The 13399-nt window shown below is 30.9% G+C and overlaps 1 protein-coding gene across 1 annotated transcript; it reads left to right on the top strand.

The window, feature by feature from the left end:
* The first annotated feature begins 3449 nt into the window (after window positions 1-3449).
* On the top strand, window positions 3450-13002 carry LOC132731261 (lysosomal acid lipase/cholesteryl ester hydrolase-like). The gene is made up of 8 exons (XM_060717423.1): window positions 3450-3645; window positions 6459-6573; window positions 7089-7290; window positions 8559-8802; window positions 9450-9605; window positions 10300-10371; window positions 10708-10776; window positions 12619-13002. Exons 1-8 carry the CDS (start codon window positions 3517-3519, stop codon window positions 12847-12849), a joined length of 1218 nt encoding a protein of 405 aa, XP_060573406.1. The 5' UTR covers window positions 3450-3516; the 3' UTR covers window positions 12850-13002.
* The last annotated feature ends 397 nt before the right edge of the window (window positions 13003-13399 follow it).

Below are 13399 nucleotides of genomic sequence, written 5' to 3'. Positions count from 1 at the left end.
ATTAGTTCTTGCGATGTCTGATGTGCAAAACAATGTTACACAACTGTACTTTCTTTTTTTGTAAGATTTATTGTATAGTTATATAAATTGTGGTTTGTGGTCATGTCTAAAAGCCTAATTTACGATTGGAAGAAATCTTGATTCTCTATAATTCATTTACAAAAATCAGTTCATGTTCAGTTCAGCTGATAACGACGTTATTCAAACACTATAAAGTTTTCACAATGTGTTATTTGGCATTATCTTTATACAATTTTCCTTTTATTTGCAAACGCAAAGAAAAACGCGGACATATTTGTCGGAGGTTTTGGTTTACAAGTACTCGGGAAAAGCTAAAGTGCAACTTGAAGTTAACGGACCATTTCTGTAATAATGATTATATCTTTCTTTTTAAAAATACTAATGCATCTCTCAAGTTAATATATTGTCTAACATTAGAATGAAAATCTTTAAAAATCAAGAAGCAAAATTATTGTCACTTAGCAAATTTAAACAGTAGGAATATTTCATTTTCTAGTCCCTGTATTTCTAATCGGCTTTGTTTCTTTCACATTCATATTCCAAATTAAGGCCCGACCTCATGTCGTGAAGCTAGACTTCAGGTGATTCTTAATTCATTTTTCGTCTACACGCAGGAACGTGAGTGGAGCCAACTTGATTGGAAGCTTCCTCACTTGAATGGGGTTTAAATCCCTGTTGTCACTAAAATCCATAAGTTTAGATCCTGTTATGGAAAAAGGTCATAAGTAGGGTTCAGGTACCAGTAGAAAAATATCTCAGTCATATTTTACGTATTTAAAAAATCATGTATAATTACGTACACGGTATGTAAAAATACAAATTATTTTCTGACTGTTGAAAATCATTAAAAATCGATACGTCATGAAAAATCAGATGAAAATTAAAAAATTTTTAGATAAACTTCACCTTACTTTTGAAACCAATGTATCTCCTCACATGAATGTATACGTTCAGAAACGATGTGTACATTTCTTTCTTTATATCTAGCTTAATCCGGCTATAGAAAAAGTATCATCTAGAATAGGTTTGTCCAAATAATAATATATTAAGTAATTTGTTTGTTTGTTTGTGTTTGGTTTATGTCACATCGGCATTGTCAAAGTCATTGGATAACACTTACAAGCTTTATAATTTGTTTTTTTTTTGGATGAATACATCCAGTGCCTGATCGACCACCTGAATAGATTCATTGACCTTCCTCAAGCTATCTAAATAGCTTTCTTGTATGAAAGAATAAAAAGTTATAGTGGGATTCAAACCAAAACCTGTGAGGGGGGAAAAGGTCGAAGTCAGCATCATCAATTGCATAGATACGAAGAACACTTATTAGTTGAACACATAGGTTCACTGACGGTAGAGTATTTTCAGACTGCAATATGCTACAATACGAATTATGTAAAAACAGATATTGAACAGAATCTGTATTGAGGCACTAAAGGACAAATCAGTGACGTTTTATTTTTCAAATCAGAAAACATTTAGATAGTCCATTGTTATAATAAATAATTATGCAACAATACGTCTTTGATTCAAACATCTGTTAAAATTGAAGTTCACCGTCATTCAAAAGTACATTTGAAAACTTTAATAGCTGTTTTTTTTTTGTCTGCGGTGTTTGGAAAAAAGTACATTGCAAGGAGACAGCTTATCATATAGAAATTATTAATTAATCTTAAAATGTCATTGTACTAAAGTATCATATTAAACTGTTTCTACAAAAATTCAGAGTGCACGATACTCTTTCCTTATACATGTAGTTATATGGCTTATCTTTTAAATAAATGTCTTAAGCCGTCTGTTTAACACAGCATGTACCTTAGTGTAGCAACACTCCGACCTTGACTTTTATCTTTTGGATGTTTATCAAGGAATAATATCAAAACTTGACTATCAGTGTGATGACATATTAATGTTAGCTATTGTATTGCATTTTGGTTATATTTTGTGAGAAATTATAATTAAAGCACTGCCGCTAGGAAGAAAAAACTCATTATTTCGTGTTTAAAACAATGTTTTTTTATTTTATTTTCATTTTTTTTTTATTTTCCGTGATTTGCATACTGACAGTTAGATATATAATATTCAAGGGAAACAAATCGTACTTTCCTAGTAAACAGCGGAGACATGGTTTAGGTCCATATGATTAAACGAAGTTAAATAAAAAGTAAAAGAGAGTTATTAATTGTGACAAATAAAATATCAATTCAAAAACATGCATTAAAATGAATAAGTGTTTGAAATTATTTTTTGTCCAAAAGGATTGCAGAATTTTTAATGAATCGTAACACATTTACTTTGGTAAGTCGGCAAACTTAAATCAGTCTAGTTAATCGACTGTTTACAAAAAATAATTTGAAACACTAAGCTGATTAAAATTTATTAGTATACATTTTCAAAATCAAGTTGGTCGCACGGATGCGCCGTGCCTGACTAATTTGATTTTTTAAATACGTACTTATAAACTTTAACCTATACTTAATATCTTCAATGGTTCCAGATTTTATTGTTTGGTCAAGCAAATTTAGCAAAGAGTTCATTATAAAAATATGAACTGCTTGCATTGTTTATTTTTCTAATACAATGCCTATGGAGAAAAATAAACTATACTTAATGCCGTGTCATTGAGTGTTCGAAATTATGATCACATAACTTGCATTGTTTTCACAAAGAGGAGTTAAGCGCTATTTTGATGATGAGGTGACCTTAACACGTTATCATATATCGAACAATAAGAACTTGCAAGACCTTTGCTCTGTCTCGCCAGATTATTTGCATGATCATAACTCATCCACGTAAGTGTTTTATTTTGTTATGTGTGAATAATACAGCGTGCACTTTGTCCCTTATTGCAGTGAAGTAGATAAGATGTGTTAAGTTAAAATAATTAATTTGAGAGAGCTATGAAAATGGAAAGAAAGCATAATTGATGAATTCGCATATGTTTGAAAGCAATATCATGTACATTAAACCAATAAATAGGCAAACTGACGATATGTGTTATTATTACGTGCTTTTTGTTCACGCATTCGTGATATGATTAAAGCGTCTATTTGCAATAATGCCTATTTGTTACATTGAATCGGTTTAAAATGTCGTTGCGTAAATATCTGTCATACGTTATCTAACACAATTTTGTTAGCTTAAGATATCACTGTATCACAAATAAGACCATAGTAAATGCGTTGTATGTGATTTCAGTTCAATACCGTTACTGATAAAACATATTCAAATTCGTCTAAAATGTACTAACTTTTCACTTGACATACTCATAATATAAAAACAATAACGTGAATCAGCTGAGTGATAAACTAGTAACAGATTTAGTAACAAATTTAAAACAATGGCCTATTGTTAAAGTACTTTATTTAATATAAGGCTAAGTTTTATTTGCAAACATTTTGCGCTGAACTTTGTATTCATGCAAAAGCTTTAGAACGGTGATAAGTACAGTTAAGCTAGTCGAAGTAACACTTGATTGTTTATAGTTTTAAAAATATGAAACTGGGGAAGAGTTTTGTAACACTTTCTTTATTTTGTGTGCTATTGCCATGGCTTGGATGCTCTTGCCTGTTTAATCCGGGACTAAGGAAGGTACAAGATGATCCTGAAATTCATATGAACACGGTAAGGTTATTATTTTATTACAATGTATCATTTATTTCACAAACATTTAGTTGATAATTTAGTTTGCTGTCGAACAAAATGCCACAGTTTAAACTTATACTGTACATGTATAATAATAAAAAAGCAAGAAATAGTTCAATCGAAATGTATGACATTTTGTTTTTTGTTGTTTTTTTATGAAAATAATTTAAGTGAATTTTTTCTTGTCAAAACAATACTTAAGATGAAAAAAAACTTTGGAGTTAAAATCTGAATTTAATACCAACAAAAAGAGACATTGATAAAAAATTTTGCGTTTCAACTTTTGGTTCAACAACAATGTACAACAAAGAAAAGAAATATGGTAACGAAGTGTGTATGCAGAATTGTTATCATTATGATAAACAGCTTAATGTCAATGACATAAAATTTCAATATCAAGTGTACATTTAAGATTTTTTACTCATAGCACAAAGGTTAATATCCAGCTCAAAATAAACACGACAGATAAAGTAAGACGAAAACGGAATTTAAATAAACATGGTTGTTTCTTAAGTAGTTTGTGTTAAGATATATAACGACATGATATACTACACGTAATCCGATTTTAAGCTTTATATCACAGGGACTTTTTATGTGTACATGTCCATACTTAGTTACACTATGATTTTTTATACACATCTATATAAATATCGAAATAAACTTGAGTTTAAATCTAAGTGGAAAATCAGCGTTAAACCTTCAACTTACTTTTAAATATCTTGTTAAAGTATTGAATTATTACATTATTTCTTTATACATGACATGTGAAAAACACGTGTTTTCCAATTTCGCCTGTCATTACGTGCATCGCAAAGAATTGGAATCATGTATACTTAAACTTGGATTTGTATTAATAAATAAAAAAATACTATTGGATCCGCCGTTTGAAATAGCTGGTCAAGTTCGCACTGCGATATTCAAATTCATTATAGATATAAATAATAATTTACAAATAAGATTTAATTTACAATAGATATAATTGCATAAAGTATCACATTAAAGATCGCCACTTTATAAATGCCTAGGAATTATCTATGAGTGTGGACCTAAGCAAGGCAATCTTTAGCATTCAACTGTCTCACAAATATAGACATATCTTTGGGTAGGCACGCTAAGTTGGCACAACAGTGGTTTAGCTAATGCTGATCAGAACATATTAATTTGTGTTCGGAGGGTAGGGGCTGAAGTGCTCCATACTGACAGTGGTCCGATATGTATATATGATGTTAATTATTTATACAATTACAAATTTAATCTAATATGTAAAACATCAAAAATTACAATAATATAATAGTAAAATGCACGCTTAGAACTTTCTTGTCGAGAGGTTTAATGGAATTTGGGCTGATAGTATTTAACAACAGTCAAGATAAAAATAATATACTTATTATAAACTATTTTTAATCCCTAATGTAAAAAGTAGTCACACCAACAGGGAAATAACGCTTAATTCACCGACTGAGAACTAAAATAATATTATAGATACAATGAAAATATACTTTTAATACTTGGTCGGTAGACACCCTTCAAGGGATGCGGCGCTCGGGGCGCCGACTACTTACAACAAATCATATAAAACATCAAAATTTACATTAAAAAATATAATATTTAAATACACGCCTATAACCTTCTTGGCGAGAGGTCAAAGGGAACTTGGGCTGGTAGTATTTATCAACTGTCATGATAAAAATAATGCACATGATTGAGAACAATACTGATTCTATTGGGCTCATACACAGCTGCAAAACCTGTCTGACTCAGCTAGCACCTCGTCAAATACAGTTTTGACAGCTATGTACTCGTCCAAAAGAATTCAGTATTGTAGACAACAATGTATAATAACCTCATAATATATCTTCCTTGTCCCAAGTTTCTGTTATTTACACTAACAATCATATCAAACATGTTTACATACACGTACATAAAGACGCGTTCAAAAAGTTTATCTTTGATATTTCTTGGAGTCATTAATTTTCATAATTGAACAACTTTTAGTTTAACACGCGCTAAATTTGTCATTTATCGCCCCACGTGTGATCATTAGTCTTATTACTTATTAAGATTGAACGAAATATTTTCCAACGGGGACTTGTGATATATTACGACCTTGGTACAAATAACGGTCACAATCTCCGTGTGTTCGTTCCAAAACTATTTCCTCGAAAGTTCTCAAAATAGATAAAGTAAAAAGCTTATATGTCCTACATGTTTATATAGTACTATCCTATGTTTGTATTACATAAAAACATATACGAACGTTCTCACAAATCACAAATAGTGGTCAAAATTTAAAATATGCCAAATGAAACTTTTCAAAATGAAAAAATGCTTTTGCTCATCAATTTCATTCCATATAAGCCAAGTTTTCCATTAAATTTTAGCACACTTACAAAAAAGATAAATACGAGTTTGAGTCAAAATCTCAAAGGAACTTTCAAAAGAGAAAATAAAAGTTTTATTTTTCTACATTTTTCAAATATAGGGCAAAGTTTCTTAAATTTTAACCACAAAACAATTAACATCAGTCAAAACTCAAATATGTCAAACGCATCAGATGATACTGCAACAGACTGTGACAGCATGGAACAAGAAGGCACTGGGCAATGAATGAGTCACCGCCATGTATACCTATTTTTCAAAATGCTGGCTCGTGAACTTTTCAAAGTTAACATAAATCTATTATTACATTCGTGTAAAGATTAATGTATATTTTTACAAAATTCAAAACAAAATTGAAAAAAGGAAGAAAAACATCATCTCCTATTATCAGTGTCTTCTTTGTTTTCTTGTAGACCCAGCTAATAACAAGCAAAGGTTACCCATGCGAAGACCATGATGTGCACACAGACGATGGTTATATTTTATCTGTACAAAGAATTCCATATGGAAAATATCAAAACAAGTCTAGTAAGTTTTAAACTGTTTTATTCAACTCGAGTTCTTTTAAGGTCATTTATATAGACTTTTTGAAGACGGAGAAAAGAAGCACCCACACAAAACTGAAAACTCGAGTCTTATTAGTACAAAATATGATTCAAGAATCAACCCCTTGCAATCAATGACGAAAGTTTTGTAGCTTCTAGTATATGAGGTCTTATTTTTTTTATCCGAAATGATCAACTTTTATCAGTAGGAAGAGTTGTTTATTCAATTCATAAGCGAATATTAATTCTTAAAACTTTCTTTCTTGAACCCGAGATAAATGAAGGTAAGTTGAAAATAAAACATTACTTTTTTAATGATACAAAACACGTAATTTCCGTGTTAAAATATCTGAGACAATGTTTTGATTAGATTCTTTTTATTTAACAAGGCATTACCACTCATTTTATCAAGAGTTTATAGAATTTTTTCACGCTAATCTAAGCACCTATACACGAAAGTTGATATATATATATAAATATAGTTTCCTGTGTTAAAAGCTTCAGGGAAGCGCGTAGTGTTATTAATGCACGGACTACTTTCTTGCTCGGCATGCTGGGTGGAGAATTTAGTCAATGAGAGTCTTGGATTCATGATGGCTGACGCTGGCTTTGACGTCTGGCTCGGTAACAGCCGGGGGAATACATACGGTAGGCGGCACGAGAAGCTTGATCCAAATCAAAAAGAATTCTGGCAGTTTAGGTATTTAATTATTATTATTATTATTATTATTATTATCATCATCATCATCATCATCATCATCATCATCATCATCATCATTATTATTATTGTTATTATTATTATTATTATTATTATTATTATTATTATTATTATTATCAGCTATTCTAGTAGCTCTGTGTATTTTTTAAGGGTGGACACCTAAGTTCATAGTTAATTAAAATTCACTGTGTATGACTATTTGTAACGATCGATAAGTACTATAATCATCCGCTGATATTTCATCCGTGACGGTGATACGCGACTGTTTTGTCATTTTAGTCTTCACGGTAAGACAATTGTTACTAGCTGGACTAAAGCTACTTATTTATATTTAAAAAAATAATAATTAAATGCTTTTCAAAAGCCGTTACGCATGTATGGTGGTGTCACAGAGATGTCAAACCTTTTCACCATTATCCCTCGTGTCTCATTCAAACTTCATTTGCATTTCTACGCCGATGGACCCCCTTTACCATTTATGAATAATTTTAATTAGAATCCGAAAAAAACTCCTGAATGTGTCAACCGATTTTCCTGTGGTAATTCATCGCCTTTTTGAAGCATCAATATCTTTAGATAAAAAATATAAGGATGAACTGATTAACTGACAGACGTTTTCCTTGTTTCTGGCAACAAATTTATTGACACTTTAAACAAGCCTTCACAATAAATCTCCCGTGGGACGGACAAGTTCGCTATTTAATATACAAAAACACATTCGTTTGACATTCTAAACCAATCAAAGGCCGTTTTAAGAGATAACTTAATCTTTAAAGCTCATGAAAACCAAATATAGTTATCTATGTTTCTTCCTTAATATAAAGTCAATCAATCACAAATAAAACGTCAGAAATTTGTAGGAAAAAATAAGATACTAATATCTGCTTTTAAACTGCAAAAAAAAGATCAAATAAGTCGCTAGAAGATCTACATATATTCATCGTACGAAGAGACACAATATCATTGGAGAAAAATACAATATTCGTGACTTTTAAAAGTACGTTTACTCAAATAATATCAATTTGAAAGTTTAAAATTTATATGTTTATATTTGTACTTTCCGCTACCTAGCAGAACATTTTTTTTATGTTTTAGAGCAGAACTTATTTGTCAAATCGAAGATCAAGTGAAGCATGTGTACTGTTGTTTAACCCCCCCCCCCCCTGCAACTAAGTTTAGGGACGGACGGGTTGCCATCACAACAGTTCACGATAATGCTTTAACACAACTTTATTGGTTTTACGTTTCAGCTGGGATGAAATTGCAAAATACGATCTTCCGGCAACCGTGAACAAAATGATTGCAATAACAGGTGTTCAACAGGTATACTTTGTAGGACATTCACAAGGTGGGGGCGTGGGTTATGCACAGTTGGCACAAGATCCGGAGTTCGCAAAGAAAATCAAGATGTTTGCACCACTAGCACCGGCTGTCTACCTAGATGCCTTAACTGGTCCACTAAAACTGCTGGCGCCTTTCTCACAGGACCTTGATGTAAATACGGTCATTTTAATACTTGATAATACCTACCTTATATAATTGCTCATTTTCAGCCTAATTAATTGTCTCGTTATACCTAAGATACATTTGCAATATAAATTATATTGAATAATCTACAATTATACAAAATGTTTATAACAGTAAATTAAACCTCAGTTGCAGTTGCAAAAGAGCCGCCTCCGTGGTCGAGGGGTTAGAGTCGATGACTTCTAATCCAGTTACCTCTCTGGCGTGGGTTTGATCCCTGGGAGATGCTTTGGTAGTTTAGCGCGGAGGAAGGTAGTCTAGTACTGATGTAACTCTCCAGGAACGACGGTTAGGAAACTACCCGCCTATATAACTGAAATACTGTTGGGAAAAGGCGTAAAATGAAACAAACAAACAAAAAAAGTTACATAAGTGATTCAAAAGATATTAAAGGTCTTAAAATAAAATTTATTCCCATGTTGTTTGCTATTTTCGATCATTTATGGCCAGCTCCGAGGTTAAGTGTGATATTTAAAAATACTTTACTCTATTTTATTTCCGGGCTGCCTTTTTCGTAATATTGCACGGGATATCAGTATTTCAATTTAATTACAAATTCTTAAGAAATAGCAGTATTTTCATCTGATACTTTACACAAACTTTATTGCTTTCAGTTCATAGCAACACTTTTTGGGGACGGTGAAATTCTGCCAAACGATAAAATTTTCCAATGGCTGGCTAAAGATATTTGTACAAAGGAAATCCCTGCATTTCTTTGCAAGAATTTTCTTTTTGTCCTTTGTGGATTTGATGAACAGCAAATTAACCAGGTACGTTCCTTTACATGTAGTCCTTGAAATAAAGTTTGATATGAAAGCGATACAGAGATCTACATGGTATTTATGGGATTAAAACCATTTATTTGATTCTTTGGTATATGCATGCAGTAAAATCAATTGTATGTCTAAATATGATGAAAATCTTGAATTCTGACAAAGGTGCATTTTAGTGATGGATTAATTGTGACTTTTTCCTTTGAATCCGTGTCTCTCGATATTACCATTTCTGTAAGTAAATAGAAATAGTTTCTAATTCATTTTGCTGATGCTAAATTATGTTATTAGAGTATTTGGTTGTCCTTATTTTTTATGCCGAACCTCAGGTCAAAATATGCGAACTGAATACTAGTTTCTCAATATGAATAGTGCATTTTCTCCCTTTTTATGGCTTGATTTGATTTTTATTTATAATGTGTATACGGAACATATGTGACAAACAACTAGGTTTATGCAAATTTTATTTTATTTCTAATAAACACCAAATGTTTACCAAATGTAAACTAACAAAGAATTTTTGTTCTATAACCAGATTGTGAATAATTTTCATACTCTTCCGATATTGTAATTTCCTGACTTATTAGGGTTTAGAGTTCTTAATTACAAAAAGATATAAAAAAAGTCCTTTTGCAATCAATATCATAAAATTTTTATTCTTGAACTGTCTTTATTTGTGTTTATTACCCAGACGCGTGTTCCTGTGTATATTGGACAACATCCAGCCGGAACTTCCGTCCAAAACATCAATCATTTTGCACAAGTAAGTAATTTGTAATATATGAGTTCAATTAAAATTGAAGGAAATGCCAAAAATTGTGAAATAAATTGTATGGTCTTTAAACGAAACATCTGTATGACATTGAATACGTATACATTTCAAACTTGGTGTATCCGATATATACGTAATGTCTCTCATGCCATTGTCAAAATGACGATTATAATTATCGTCGGGTACCCACGGTTGATTAACATGTAACATAGCACGTAATCTGATAAATGTTAAATGGTTCGGCCATGGATATCTGGCGATGAAATTTGATACGTGTTTATTCTAATTTTTTATATTCATATACTATACAATATATTTTTATTGTAGATGGTCAAAACAGGAAAGTTCCAGAAGTATGATTATGGGGCCAAAGATAATATGCTGAAATATAACCAGGTGATTTATATTATTTTAATAACTATAGATATAACACCGAAACTATCAGTATTGTAACAATAAATATAGATATACCGCTAAAACTGTCGGTTCTGTAACAATAAATATAGATATAACACCAAACTATCAGTATTGTAACAATAAATATAGATATACCGCTAAAACTGTCGGTACTGAAACAATAAATATAGATATAACACCGAACCTACTAGTAATGTTACAATAAATAAAGATATACCGCTAAAACTGTCGGTACTGTAACAATAAATATAGATATAGCACAAACATTATCGGTACTGTAACAATAAATATCGATATAACGCCAAAACTATCGGTACTGTAACAATAAATATCGATATTACACCAAAATTATCGGTACTGTAACAATAAATATCGATATTACACCAAAATTATCGGTACTGTTGCAATAAATATAGATATAACACCAAAGCTATCGGTACTGTAACAATAAATATGGATACAACACCAAAACTATCGGTACTGTAACAATAAATATCGATATAACACCAAAATTATCGGTACTGTAACAATAATTATGGTTATAACACCAAAACTATCGGTACTGTAACAATAAATATAGATATAACACCAAAAGTATCGGTACTGTAACAATAAATATGGATATAACACCAAAACTATCGGCACTGAAACAATAAATATGGATATAACTCCAAAACTCTCGGTATTGTATTAATAAATATGGATATTACATCAAAACTATCGGTACTGTAACAATAAATATCGATATTACACCAAAATTATCGGTACTGTTGCAATTAATATGGTTATAACACCAAAACTATCGGTACTGTAACAATAAATATGGATATTACATCAAAACTATCGGTACTGTAACAATAAATATGGATATAACACCAAAACTATCGGTACTGTAACAATAAATATGGATATTACATCAAAACTATCGGTACTGTAACAATAAATATCGATATTACACCAAAATTATCGGTACTGTTGCAATTAATATGGTTATAACACCAAAACTATCGGTACTGTAACAATAAATATGGATATTACATCAAAACTATCGGTACTGTAACAATAAATATGGATATAACACCAAAACTATCGGTACTGTAACAATAAATATCGATATTACACCAAAATTATCGGTACTGTAACAATAAATATATATAACACCAAAACTGTCGGTACTGTAACAATAAATATAGATATAACACCAAAACTACCGGTACTGTAACAATAAATATGGATATAACATCAAAACTATCGGTACTGTAACAATAAATATGGATATAACATCAATGTAACAATACATATGGATATAATATCAAAACTATCGGTACTGTAACAATAAATATGGATATAACATCAATGTAACAATACATATGGATATAATACCAAAACTATCGGTACTGTAACAATAAATATAGATATAACACCAAAACTATCGGTACTGTAACAATAAATTTGGATATTACACCAAAACTTTCGGTACTGTAACAATAAATATGGATATAACACCAAAAGTATCGGCACTGTAACAATAAATATGGATTTAACACCAAAACTCTCGGTATTGTATTAATAAATATAGATATGACAACAAAACTAGGTGCATTGTAACAAAACAAAAGTTGTGTTGTTCGTAACTGAGAAATGGCAAGAAAGGTAATTCAGACTCGGAATACATAATCATACTCGGTTAAACATATTCGGTTTAATAAGGTATTTAATTATTGCGGTATAAATAATTAAATACCGATGCTTGTACATTTTGTACTTTTATTCAGTATGTGTACGGAGAAAATAATAAATTTTGACTGTTTTCCTTTTTAGACAACACCACCCGAATATGACCCAAGCAAATTCACCGTTCCTGTCGCAATGTTTTCTGGAACTCATGATTGGTTGGTTGCACCAAGTGACGTCACAAAACTTCTTAACGTCACCAGAAATGTAGTGAATAGCAAAGTAATAAGCGCCTGGGAACATCTTGACTTTATCTGGGCTATGGACGCTCCGAAGCTTTGCTATAATGATATCATAAAGCTGTTTAAAAATAACTGAATACAATTGACTTTTTTTTCGTGGTTCTCTCTACTTGAACCAGTTAATACATTAAAAACGTTAGAAAGTTTTTGAGAATTATTGTCCGAGATGAAAGGAAAAGTTGGCCAGGTGATAGTGAAGTCTAAATAAAATGATGCATGTATATATTGATTCAATTGTTCTAATATTCTAAATGAATAAACGACATCAAAACTCAAATTATTGCAAGAAAATGATCAATTTATTACAATAATCATTTCCAGCAGAATCAAAATCAGTGAAAATAAAACATTTTTTTTTACTTTTATATGTAAAAATAAATTATTGTAGGCAAAGTGACATTTGAAGCACAATCAAAGAGAGCTCACCATATGGAAAGTCTATTTATATTTTACCTTGTATTTAGTCAGTATATAATTTCTAAGATAGTAATATCTATTTATCATATATTCTTTTCAAATTGTACATAATAACTTGGGCCCTTTAGATAAAATTTGTGCAGTGAACCATTACTCACATCTATCGTCACAAACCAGTCTAACTTTTTGTTTATTTGACCGTAAAAAAT

The sequence above is a fragment of the Ruditapes philippinarum genome, unplaced genomic scaffold (genome assembly GCF_026571515.1).
Source record: "Ruditapes philippinarum isolate M1 unplaced genomic scaffold, ASM2657151v2 ctg4018_1_1_1_1, whole genome shotgun sequence".
In the NCBI taxonomy this organism is placed as follows: domain Eukaryota; kingdom Metazoa; phylum Mollusca; class Bivalvia; order Venerida; family Veneridae; genus Ruditapes; species Ruditapes philippinarum.
This window is presented reverse-complemented; position numbering and strand designations above follow the sequence as displayed.